Source organism: Leptosomus discolor, chromosome 2 (genome assembly GCF_034619465.1).
Source record: "Leptosomus discolor isolate bLepDis1 chromosome 2, bLepDis1.hap2, whole genome shotgun sequence".
NCBI lineage: Eukaryota > Metazoa > Chordata > Aves > Leptosomiformes > Leptosomidae > Leptosomus > Leptosomus discolor.
Genome location: NC_141392.1, coordinates 56,949,119 through 56,962,434, shown reverse-complemented (window position 1 = coordinate 56,962,434; position 13,316 = coordinate 56,949,119). Strand labels below are relative to the sequence as shown.

Below are 13,316 nucleotides of genomic sequence, written 5' to 3'. Positions count from 1 at the left end.
GCTATTATTGCTGGGCTTTGTATTTCCTCAGAAAACATAGTGGATTGTGAATGTAGAAAGTTGCAAATATGTAATTGCATTTGTTAATGTAAAGGTTTGTACTTTGGGCTGTAATCCCCGTACCTGTAGAGCTCTATGTTGTTATTAGCCATATTGGTATTTTCAGGGCTACTTAGCCCCAGTCCAGACCCACTCTAGCATAAAATTAACCATTATCTTGGAATCTGATCTCCAGATGCTGTGATCTGTTAGATTTGTTTTCAGGCAATTATTGTTCAGTATAGGACTATCTAAACTGAATTTTAAGCTGCAGAAAATCACCTCTCAGTAAAGAGCTGTCCCTGAGAGGTGGATTTCAAAGTTTATGTTGTATTTTGTGGGTTGTACTTAAAGATCAGTGGGTTTTGATGTACAGATACAGTTGCAGCTTGATAAATTTACCATGTTAATTATTCTGTTCCTATAAAGATGTATGGCCATTTATCTCCTTTTGTGTTAGAAAATAAACCTGTAAAACATGGCATAACCATACAAAATGTGGCATAGCTGGAGTAAAATGTTTATGGATCTGCAAACTGCCATTTTCTCATGTAAAGAATACATTCCTATATGATTCTACTATTATACACAGATTTTTATCAGGAAACTTTAAAAAGGATTAGCAAGATGTTTAAGTCAAGAACTACGGATTTGATCAGCTCATTGGGCAAAATTGTTACAATTCCTTACACTGGCATTTGTAATCAGTGAGGATGGTAAGGTGTATGGTTAATAAGCAGTGTTGGAATAACCTTGCTGCAGTTGAACTGGTGAACTGTTCATTTCTCCTGGTAAATTTTGTTACTTGCTTATGGAATTGTAACCACTGGATAATGCAGTGCGCTGGGACAGACTACAAAGCAGAGTAATGAAGAGCTGTGACTAAAGTTTCAAAAGAAGAAGATTTCAGAGTAGCAACTAAACCACAAAATCTGCTGTCTTTCTTTTAAGCTACTTTCTGCCTGGTTGCTCATCTAGCTTACTGGTGGGATAATCATACAAATCTCCTCTGGGTCAGAACACCTGTAGCATGGAACTGGTAGCTTAGGAACTGGATTCATAGGTCAAACCACCTTCATGTAGAGTCATGTAGGAGGAGGCAGTCTGCTATCAGGGAAAATGGAATGGCAAGCTTTTAGCCATGCCAGGCGCTTTACATATGAAAGCAAGCTTTAGGAAAGGAACACTAGCCAAATGATGGAGGCATTCTGAAGGTATCAGAGACATCTGTATTAGATAGCTACCCATTTTTATTTGAATGAAGTATGACATTAGCATGAGTCTTAGTGTAAGTATTAAAAATGGGAAAAATGGGAGCATGAAAGGAGAAGCACTCATGAATGGCTTATATTTGAAAGAGAAACCAATCGAATGCATTTCTTGTAAGATCGTGGTAAAAGAGAGCAAATAAAAGTCAGTGAGAAAGTGCCAGCTCATTTTCTTTGCTTATAACTCAGAATATGGTCAGGAAAGCTGGTGACTGGAGGAAAAACATAGAAGCAAATAGCCGTTTGATGAAGAAATTTGAGGAGTCTAGAGCAGAACTGGAGAAAGTAATACAGATTGCCAATTGTTGTTTAAAAGAAAAAGGAAATCCTGAAGAACTTCTCAGGAAACATAGCGTGAGTAAATTCTCTGACCTTCCTCATGGAAATCTTTGAGTGCATGACATACAAGTGAAAAACCTACTTAATTTTAAAATCGATGCGGATTTCTTTCCTGTATAGAAGTTATACAGATCAGGTCAAACTAATGTTAAGATTGAAAAACAAAAAGGAAAAAAGATCACCCCTCTTATTGGTGAATGTAAGCAACCAGAAGGTGAAGAGAGAAGACCCCTTAGAAATTGGGGTCGGTTTACATTTTGCAGTCCATGCATCCACCGCTTTTTTTTTTTTCAGATGAATATCTTTGTCTCTATTACAACCATTACTTATGCATGTAGCTTTAAAATGTATTCTTGTTAAAATACCATCTCAGTGTACTGGCTGAGAATAAATTAATTTTCTGGACTTTAAATAGCAAGAAATAGTTCCTTCCATAGGTCAGGCTTCAATTCTTCAATGCAGCAGAAGTAACCTTGAAACTTAGAGTGTGTTAGGGAACTTAATTTTGGCAGGTTACCATATCAATAAGGAGCCTCGTCTTCTCACCTTCTCACTTTCCCCCTCCACTTCAGGAATTCTTTAACCAGTTGGATCAGAGAGTCCTAAATGCCTTTCTGAAAGCATGTGATGAACTTACTGACATCCTCCCAGAACAAGAGCAACACAACCTGCAGGAAGCTGTGAGAAAACTCCATAGGCAGTGGAAGGTTAGTGACATTGAATGGAGTCTCTGGAAATTTTAAGTCTTAACTTTGGAGTGTTTCTGCATGACCTATATGTTGAAAAAAATTGAAATTAAAAAAAAAAAAAAAAAAGAATAGGTGCGAGTTTTTCTTTATGCTGATGTTGGATGATTGTAGTTGACTTTCCCAAACTTAATAAAACAAATTTGTAAGAGATCAGGCTCCCAGTTTAAATTGTGTCTTCTGCCAAAGCCTGTTACAAACATTGCTTCAAAGCTATGGAATTTTTTGACTGCTACAGCATGTTGCAGGTCAAACGTGGAGTGATGGATGAGTGGTTTCTCATTACCATGCAAACAGGAACCTCTGGAAGCAGTTGTGACTATACCTTCACTATTATTTTTTGCTTTATTATTTTATACAGGAAATATTTGGTATATCTTGCCAAGACTCAAGATGTCTCTGTGATGTGCCTTGTACATACGTATTCTGGTCCCCAAAAACTTATGACCTTATGATATATCGAAGAGATATTGGTAACAGAGTTGCTTTGTTTACTTAGATGAATACAGAGACCATCCCATCTGTTCATGCATATATATCCTTTATTTTCTACAGTAGCAGGTTTTAGATTATTTATTTGTAGTAACTTCAAACTGAGATAATGGGAGTAGAGTTTTATCCCTGTGCTTGTTTATTACCTCTGTGGGTGTGTAGGATCTTCAAACAGAAGCCCCGTATCATTTGATCCACTTGAAGATTGAAGTACAGAAAAGCAAGTTCCTGGTCACAGTGGAGGAGTGCAAAGCTGAACTAGCTCGACAGAACAAGGTGTTATCACGAGAAGGCAATGAAAGGATGATCGAGGAACACATGGTATGAATTATATGCCACCACGTGGGCATTTACAGAAATACATTTCAATGACAATAATAAAAAGGTCTGACCAGCTCTTAAGCCACTAAGCACTCTGTGCACAACTAAATCAGATCAATCCTTCAGGCCTTTAACAAAAATCTTTATTTGAGCTTAGTACAGTTTATTACGAATATATAGATATGCTTTGTGATTTCTTCCAATTCATATTTTTATTGGATTTTCTGCTTTGTCACCCATCAGTTGTTCTTCGGTGACAAGGGACCTTACCAGCTTTGTGAGAAAAGGCTACAACGGATTGAAGAACTATGCCAAAAACTGCCGGTTTCTGATCCAGTGAGGGCTACATTGGAAAGCAGCCAACGAATCCTGAAGGAGCTCAAATCTCAGATAGACAGCACATACGTAAAATTAACAGAGCACTCGGACAACTGGAAGGGCTATAACAACAGGTGTCAGCTCAATTGCTAGCTGGGTCTCGTAAAGCCTTATGCGTGGTCACTCCTCTAAATGTCATCATAGATCAGTACCTTGTCAAGAATGATACGGTGTTGTTAGCTGTGCTTTATATAGTAATTCCACAAATTATAGTGGGGTTTTGAGTGGATTTTATAATTTTTGGCTTAAATTTAAAAGGTTACTGTTTGGTGGTAGTGATTTTTGTCTGACTTTTTTTTTTGCTTTGCATTATGTGTTGTTTTATTTCAGATTTTCTGAATTGGCAAATTGGGTTTCATCAACAGAAAGAGAGCTAAAGAAGATAAAGGAAAGCGTCAATGATACTGCCAAATACAAGCAATTTAAAGCATCTGTGGGGGTGAGCCCTTGGATTATATTCTAATAAAGCTACAGTCATTGCTACTGGGACTCTGATAAAACTGTATTCTGAAACACTGCAACTCTTTTACTATGGAGAGCATAGTAGCTCTGGGGGTTCGTTATATTCTTTAAAATGCTTCCAGGAGAAAGTTTCACATGCAGCAAAGTGTGGCAGAAGTTCCTACTTTTAGTAATTTAGAGAATGTGTATTCAGAACATCTGAAATACAGAAGCAGATAGAATAAATAGTTGCCCCTCATCCTTCTGCGTGCAAAGTTAATAGGGCTGTGCAAAGAAAAGCCAGAATTTTTGAACTGGGTTTTTTTAAAGAATCAAGTTACTGTCTTACATTTAGAGAAAGCTTCTGTATTAAAAATTATCTTCTACAGTAGTATGACAGGAAAGCAAAGATATTCTACCATTCACTTCTGCATTGATGACTGGTAACAGTAGTGGTAGAATAGTTGAAGTTTGAGTCGTTTGGTTGAATTAGTTTTAGGCAATAATTTACTGGGTCACTTGGGACCTAGCTTGACCCTTATTTCATTTTTTACTTCACATACTAGGAGCAAAAATAGGAATGTCACATGCTGTAGAAGTTTGTGTGAAAGTCATGAGCAGGTTGTGAGGCCAACTGTGCAAATAAACATCATTAGGATGAGCTTGATAAAGCAGATGGACTTTTAGCTTAATGGGTGCTTCTGCTCCAAAAAGTCAGATTTACTCATGCAGTTTCACTGCTGGCAACTTCTCATCAGCACTGGCACAAAGATATAAGTGAACTACTGGGTGAAAAGAGGGAAAAAGGTATTTAAATAGGAAAAAAATTGCACAGAACCTGATACCACTTGAAATTTTAAGTTTGGGCAAGTCAGCATTTAAGATTTAAATAGTAGCTAATAAATTTGATGAGGTTGCAAGATCTTCCTTGAATGGATATCTTGCCTTTACACTTGAGAGCAGCCGTCTCCAGAGACTGCAAATTGCTATCTCTTTTCCAATTCGTCTCTCAATTCCCCAGTTTCTAGCAAGAGATCCCAGCTGTTGGGCTTCCCTACCTTCCAGCTGTTGACTGTCGTCTGCGTTATCCCAGCATTGGAGCATCCAGGCAGCAATACGCTCACCTGGCTGGTGGCTGTAATCTTTCCGCATATCTTGAAGTTCTGGTGACGTTAAGGACCGGGTAGTTTCTGCTTCCTGTTTGATTTCCCTTACTTCTTCCTCCAGTTTCCTTGTTGAAGGACCGGCTTCTTGATCAGATACTTCTTCCTCCCTTGTTAATCAAGGATATGGACCTGTTGCTTTTCTTATGCACTGTTTCTTCTTCACTACTGGGGCAATCACTGTAGTCGTTGTTGTTTGGTTTCCTATCTCAGCCATGGTGTTCTCAGATGTAGTTTGGGTCCCTGCCTCAGCCACAGTCCTCTGAGTGTATTGAACTGTGGCTTGATAGGCACAGGCCAGGCCCCAGTACAGGGCTAGAAGCTGCTGGGTTTCATTGGGGTAGGTAAGGCACCCTTCTATCAGGTGGTGCGTTAGTTTGCCAGGATCGCTTGCCTGTTCAGGTGTCAAGTCCCAGGTTATGGGAGGTGATAACCGTCCTAAGAATCTGCCCAAATCCTTCCACACACCCTGCCACCCAGGGACCAGCCACCTCAGGGCACTTTTCAGTATTGCCTGACCCAAAAGCTGTCTTCTCTTATACCAGGATGATGCCAGATTCCACAGAACCCATACCATGCCAAAAGTATTAATGAGTAATATTAAACAACTCACATAAGGGTGAATGAGAACCTTGGGAGCCTGCATAACAAAATCATCCACATCAATTTCAGGTAGGGAGAGGGAGATGGATACTTTCATCTTCTCCACAATATAACTCCAGAAGCACAAAAAGGCCATCAATACCAGGCAAGAGCACATAGCTATTGTTTGTGCTAGCTAGCATGCTCCCAAGCTCCTTCATCCTCCCCACAAAATAGCTTCCCCAGCACACTAAAGCTATCAATGCAATACCAAAGAACATAGCAACTGTTTGTACTAGCATGTTCCCAAGCAGAGCAAAATAGAGATAAGCACTGCAACTAACAAACTCTGTGACCTGCACGGGAGTTTGCCACTCAATAGCTACTTCAGCTACAGCACACTTAATGCAAAACTGCCGTTATCGTGCCCCACATTGGACGCCAAAAAGACTGTGGTGGTTTGGCCCTGGCCAGATGCCAGGTGCTCACCAAAGCCACTCTATCACTCTCACCCCCTCAGCTGGACAGGGGAGAGAAAATATAACAACAGGCACGTGGGTCAGATAAAGACAGTTTAATGAAGCAAAAAGCCACGCGCAGAAGCAAAAGCAAAACAAAAGATCTTATTCTCTACTTCCCATCAGCAGGCGATGTCCAGCCACTTCCCGGGAAGTAGGGCTCCGGTACGCGTAGCGGTTACTCCTGATGACAAGTGTGAAACGAATGTCCCCCCCTTCTTCCTGTTTTCCCCAGCTTATATTGCTGAGCAGACATCATGTGGTATGGAATATCCCTTTGGTCAGTCTGGGCCAGCTGTCCTGGCTCTATCCCCTCCCAAGTTTTTACTCACCCCCAGCCTACTGGGGAAATGTTGGGGAGGTGCTGTGTGAGCCCTACTCAGCAGTAGTCAAAACACTGGTGTGTTATCTAGCTACCACTGCACAGCACGGTGAGGGCTGCATCTCAGGCAGACCCGTTACAATATGGAAAATAAACGCATAGTATCTACCATCTATCTATCTATCTGTAAGTAAAAATGTTAGTTTATGAGAAAAAAGTACTCCACTACTACTTATTAAAGAAAATTATAATAAATAGTAGTGGAGTGAAGTCTGTGGAGGAAATGCAAAAATCTAGCCATTGTCTGGAACAGAAAATCAGATAGGGTATGCAAACAGAAAAATACTACATTTCTAGCGTTTCAAGATAAGAACAAAGGTAATATGTTTACACTACTAATCTTTGAATTGATGCCATGAATGTCACTCATTAATATATTTTGTTTATTTGAGGAAAATATGTTTTGATTCTTCCATAGGAAATTAGGAAGCATATTAACAAACAAGGAGAAAATCACAGCTGGTTGAAATCTAGACTTGCTGTTTTGACTGCAGTATGTCCTGATTTGGAGGCCAGAAAGACAGAGGATGAGCTTTGTAAACTTTCCAATGACTTCAAGGGACTCCTAGATTTGCTGGCTGAGGTACAGTATGAGGGACACAAGAACTCTCCATTTACAGTGTCACATGAAATTACATCAATCGTGGCTTCACAAGCATAAGTTCCCTGCTGCATATTTTTTTTAAATTAAACTGCAAGCATTCAGCAACAAAAAACCCCTCATTTGTACTCCCTGGCTAGCAAAGCCTTGAAAGTGGCAGGCAAACAATACTGCCAACCCCTAACATTCTCTGTGTGTATATTATGGTGGATCTTTTCCCTTTGCAGGATTGAAAAGCATCATATAAGTATTTCTGGGACCAAAATGTCAGTATTTTTAGAGGCAAAAGATAGTTTTCTAAAATGAACTTATAGTGAACATTGGCAAAACCATGATGTACATCAGCTGGTGGATATGGAATTTGACTTTGATCTTCATTTATGTATCTTTTATGCTGAAATAATAAAGGAACCCCTGTTAGGTAATTTCAGATCATTAAGGATGTCCATCATGCACTGAATTTGCAGGAAAAGGCTGCAGTTTTCTGAGGTCTGAATGATAATGAGATACTGTAACTGCTGAAATCATGGGAAGTTTCTAACTGGTAAGAAGCAAAGCCTCTTAGAATCCACTGAACTTGAGTTCTGTGGGGTCTCAGGGAAATTACTACTTCACAGTTTTCACAGTAAAAGGAAAGATTAGAAGAAACTTAGAACATCTTACACTTAGAAGGCAGAACAGATCCATTTGAAAAAAGTGTTCAGGGTAGAGAGAGTTCAAACTTCAAATTCTGTTATTAATATTGGTTCTTGTGGAGGCCTTGTAGGTGTTCCAAATGTATACAAGTTCCATGTATTTTTTGAAACTTCTCTAAAATTCTGTAGTGTGAAAATGGTTTTTGGAAGTTGGGGCAACCGATGTCCTGATTTCCAAGAGATCACAAAAAATTTAAGACACCATCTTTTTTTTTGCTTTTTTTTTTTTTTTTTTTTGGTGTGTTAAAGTACTTTTGCTTTTTGTTTCCTCTGAAAGTCAGAACTAAGGGGAGCACAAGTTCATGAGAATAAAAATAAGAAAATAAGAGCTAGAACCTAAACGTGTCTTGAATCTAAAAGCATAATCTAAATGGCACTTCATGCTACAGTTAAGAGACAGCTGATTCTTAAAAGTCTAAATACTCTTTACAGCTAAATTTGCAGCTTCTTAATCACTTGGATGAAACTGTTTAAACAAGGACTGATACTGTGTATTTCCAGAGTTCAGCTGTGTTTTTTGGAGAGTAAAGACTCAACAGTTATATAACAGGAAGGAGAATGTATTGAATCTGAACAGCCCTCCCAAGTGAATACAGACTGGAAAGAAAGAAAGGAAGGGAGGAAGAAAAGAAAGTAGTTTCTTAGTTCTAGAATACTTTATGGTTAAAACCTTAAAACATGGGAACTGTCTGAGGAACAGAGTCTGTACCGGGAATCAGCTACAAGTGGTTAGCTGAATCATGCAAAGAGGGAAGAACTTTCTGATTATGTTGAGTAGGTGTATCTTTTTCTTTATAAAATTCTGCAAACCGAGACTGGATATTGCACCGTGTGCATATTGTGGTCCGTAAAACCAGGGTAACAGGGCATTTTAGTATATTTACCGGGGCATTGCTCTAGAAGATCCAAAAGGTAGCAAAGAGTTTATGTGAGTTGACTACTGCAGGTGTTTTGGAGTTTGGGTCAGCTTGCAAGGATGAGGACAGCGTGTGTTTTCTAAGTGATCACCAATAAGTGGCTGTCACAGACAGCTATTTACCATATGGCAATGTAATAGGGAGTATGTCTAAACAAGATAAAAGTCTCCTCAGTCACATTTTAAGTCTACAGTCACTCTTTCAATGTAAAGTTAAAAGTGTCAAGAATGCTGGAGACAAAAATGCTTTTAATTTAGACAATTTACTATATTTTTTAAAAAATTATTTTAAATATAAATGTACCCTTAAAATATAGATGTATCTTTCAACATGAAATACTTAAAGTTATCCGTAATTGTAGATTGAAAAGATTTTAGGCACTGTTGGAGACTGTGTGCAGTACAAAGAAGAAGTTAAAAGTGCAATTGAAGAGTTAATCAACAACTCTAAAGAAGCCCAAGCAGAGGCTGAAAAGATCCTGGATACAGAAAATTTATTACAAGCTCAGCAGCTGCTACTTCATCATCAGGTATGGCAATCACTCATGTCCATATCAAATTATTTTTTTACAGTACATTTTGCGTAATTACGAAATTTCATTACGTCCATTAGCATAACTCTTTATATTTAAATGTGAAAGAGTTATAAAGGAAATAGTATCATATGCCCTAATATTGAATTCTCATAATGAAAAAAGTACTCAGTATTTTTTAAATGTTAATGCCAAAGGTGAGCATGTTTTTCAAATTTTATTCAATATCCTTTTCTATCACATGGGTTTTCTGGGCACAGAACACGTGAAAAACAAGCTTCATTTACTTGAAATTTTGGGTAAGTGTACTCTGAAAATATATAGTCTCTCTCATTTTACTTTTTAAAGTTTGCACCTTTTTTTTTTTACCTACCATGGTAAATTTGGCCCAATCCTGGTTTTGGAAATTTCTCAGTTTTGATGTGGCCCCAACTCTAAATGCTGGAGGTGAGGTGTACCTCTAGCCTCATTGCCTCCTCTAGGTAGCTACTGCAGTGGCAGATGGGCCTCCATTCTGTAGGAGTGGAACAGGAGGCTTTTTATGCACTGATAATAGATCAAAATGTCTGTGGGCTACAGTCATAATAGATCATATGGATTGCATACAGCAAGAATCATGGGTTTTAAGGCCAAATACGGAAAATTAACTTCGAGGCCTGCCCAAAGCTAATAAGAATAATTTACTGTCAATGTTTGGGCATTGTATAAGTGTTTTATATTAACATCTATTTCTGTGAGGTCAAACAGGGCTTACTGTTTACTATGTTTTACCTGTGTCTTATCTAAACTCTTTGATGTTTGTAAAAGTTACTGTGTTAAGGTTTGTATTTGTTGTTTCAATACCTCTACCTTCCTTATCCACCATAGGAGAGGTAGTAGGAATAGTTAACTTGAGTTCTCAAGGCTCCTCTTCTTCTTTTGATATGGAGTCTATTAAGGTAAAAACAGACTTTGACAAAGGCCTGAAGGTACTCAGAGTAGCATTGAGCAGGGAGCTGTGAGCTTGCCTAGCAGGGCTGGCAGTGGGTCAGACATGTTAGGAAAGGAAAGAGGATGTAGTCTTAGGATTTCTGGTAGTGCTACAAAGCAAAAACACATCAAGGAAAGAGTTATGCAATTTTGCTACCCCCTGCTTCTCTCTAATGAAGGCTGATACGTTGCTTTGATCAACCTGAGATTCCAGCCTGTGCCTCAGAGTGCAGAGCAGACCTGGATGCTTCTAGGCAGCCATAAGGAATATGTACACCTGTTGCTACTGCTGCAGTTGCTCAGCTGTTGTGGCTTCTGCTTTCTGAAATACTGCTTTGGATAAATGGCCACTCTTTCTCTCCCATTCATATGCCACAAAAGGTGTATACACATTTTGGAAAACAAGGGGCATACTTGATGAGTATACAAGACTCAAGAATACTTGCCACAGTTTATCCCTTTATCCATGACTCTCATTGCATACCCCTGCAAAAGCAGAAAGTAGTTCTATAGTTTCCCAAAGGAGCTAAAAAGTCTAATCATTCCTGTTGGGTGAATCCTTTTAGCAAAGGACAAGGAGACTCCGTGCAAAGAGGCAAGATGTGCAACAGCAGATTTCCCAAGCTAAACGGTTGCAGATTGAAGGTGGACTGCCCGGCACAATGCAAGAGGATTTACAAAAGTTGGAAGGAACATTGGAGAACATGCAGCAGACTATGGAGAAACGTGAAGAGCAACTCCAGGTGGGTCCTTTGCAAGTAAAAATAAAATCCCATACTTTCTTCTTTTTTCTTTTCTTGAACTTTCTAAACCCCACATTTTTTAATGTAAAAAGTCTGAGTTCACTTTCTCATCTCTGAATCTTGGTCCTTGGAGTTTTCATGATCAATACCTCCATGAAAACTTCTTGAAGCTGCTGGATACCTTTTCATTAGTAAAGAAATAGCATTTTGTTTGGAAGTGTTTAAAAGTCCCAACTATTCAGTCATAATAGATACTTTAGGTTATTTATCTGTGAATTAATTTTTAGATGGACTGTCTCCCGTGGTTACTAAAGATGACATTGCCCTTTATTTGAGACCTTAGGCTGGATATTAGATTAATAACACCTGATGTTGTGCAAATACAATCCTCACAACTACTGTGTGAAATACATGCTGTCATCCTAAATTTTAAAGAAGGAAGAAAAAAGTCACAGAGAAAACAATTTCAAGCACTGACTGAACTGGGATTAGAATTTATAGCTTCTTCCGCCCATATCTGAGTTGTCTTTTATGTTTCTCTAAGCAGAATGGTAATCCAGCTGTCCACTATTTCACTCAAATGTTTAAAGTAATCAAACTATTTCCCATGATAAAACAAAAGATCGAAAACATGATCAACAGAGCTCAAATAACTTCTTAAGTTAAGATTTTTTTATTGAAACCTTATTTTTTTCCTAAGGAATCCCATATATATAGTCTTAACTCAGGATTTGCTTTACTACAGAATCAAGAAAATACTTGTTTATGCTGTCATAATTCTTGTGACTGGTAATTAATACTGTATGTTAAACAAAATTCTACATTATCAAAAGAACAAATAGATTCCTATGTGTGAGTTTCCTATGACTAGGGATTTTCTTCTACTATTTCACTGTAATTTATTTCATTAAAGATCTTAAAAATCCTTTTATATATTTTTGGCTCTCTGTCACCATAAACATAAGTGTCTGCATTTATTACTTCAGACTTCTTACAGGACATACAAATACGACATTTAAATATTGCTGGCACCTTAGAGAACAGTGCTATTCTGCACAATGCAGATTGAATCAATGAAAATTCAAGGGGAAACTTTTATTGGGTTCAGAACAGTTTGATGGCATTTCAGGAGAAATTGTTTTATTTTATTTCAAGTCTTTCTCTTTTTTTCCTTCTTCACTAACTACAATTAAATTCTTTTTTTTCCTCCTCTTTGATCTTTTTGTCGTTGTGTTCCTGGTTTGGGTTTGTTTGTTTTTGTAGGTCACAATAAATAAATGGGAGCAGTTCGAAAGGGACAAAGAAACAGTAGTAAAATACCTCAATCAAGCAAGCTCTGCCCTTGAACGTATCTTAAACTTCAGCAGTTTAGAGAGCCTCTCCTCAGAACTGGATCAGACAAAGGTATTCACTGTGTGAAACACAGCAACTGAGATATCTTTCTGCCTTGCTTGTTATCACGTAGAGAGCATATTGCCTTCAATCTTTGCATGGTTATCTGTTAATGCCAGTGCAAATTACTTGTACAGATTAGAGACTGCATGAATTGCTAGTTATATTGATTATACTATTTAGTTACTGCAGTTTAAGAGTGTAAATGAACACTTTTTATCTTGATCTTTTATCTCCTTTTTTAAAAAAATCAAAATCATCTGTACCAAGAAGATTATATCCTACCTCTTTATTTCTACACAAATACTAGTTATTACAGCTCATAATATAGGTTAAAAAGTTATTTTATGAAAAGATCCTGAAGAATTACTCAAGATTTGCATCTGAAGTGTATGTGTGGAAGTTACAATGATTTTGCGGGCTTCCCATTTTATGCTGAGTAATTATCTATACCAGTAAGCTAAACAGCGTCAAGCACTGGCATGTCAGCATCAATAGTGTGCTCTTTGGCAAGGTTATGTGGGCTGTGACGCTAACACTTTTAGCCCTGAGAAGAAAATGGGAAGACTTCTACAACATGGACATAAGCCATAACATGCCACTTGCCCTTAGTAACACAGAATTATCCCAGCCCATTTTATTTTCTCATACAGAAGTAATAGTAGTGATTGGCTTTCCCGAGTGCCATGCTTTTCCCACTGTTTTTACTCTTTGATGAATCTGATACTAAATTTTACGTATCTTGGCTACGCTCAGCATCCATTGTTCTGGTGCATGGGTTTAACGTTTGTGACAGAA

At 38.1% G+C, this 13,316-nt stretch overlaps 1 protein-coding gene across 2 annotated transcripts in view; it reads left to right on the top strand.

Annotated features, from left to right (window-relative positions):
* SYNE1 (spectrin repeat containing nuclear envelope protein 1) overlaps nucleotides 1-13,316 on the top strand; it is a 269,565-nt gene that overhangs the window by 53,634 nt on the left and 202,615 nt on the right. For both annotated transcript variants that reach the window (XM_086461108.1, XM_086461107.1), the window contains 9 exons: nucleotides 1,497-1,661; nucleotides 2,219-2,353; nucleotides 3,047-3,205; nucleotides 3,449-3,657; nucleotides 3,914-4,022; nucleotides 7,088-7,252; nucleotides 9,244-9,411; nucleotides 10,950-11,126; nucleotides 12,390-12,530. In XM_086461108.1, coding sequence (XP_086317234.1) covers nucleotides 1,497-1,661; nucleotides 2,219-2,353; nucleotides 3,047-3,205; nucleotides 3,449-3,657; nucleotides 3,914-4,022; nucleotides 7,088-7,252; nucleotides 9,244-9,411; nucleotides 10,950-11,126; nucleotides 12,390-12,530 — 1,428 coding nt within the window. The remainder of the gene's footprint in view (nucleotides 1-1,496; nucleotides 1,662-2,218; nucleotides 2,354-3,046; nucleotides 3,206-3,448; nucleotides 3,658-3,913; nucleotides 4,023-7,087; nucleotides 7,253-9,243; nucleotides 9,412-10,949; nucleotides 11,127-12,389; nucleotides 12,531-13,316) is intronic.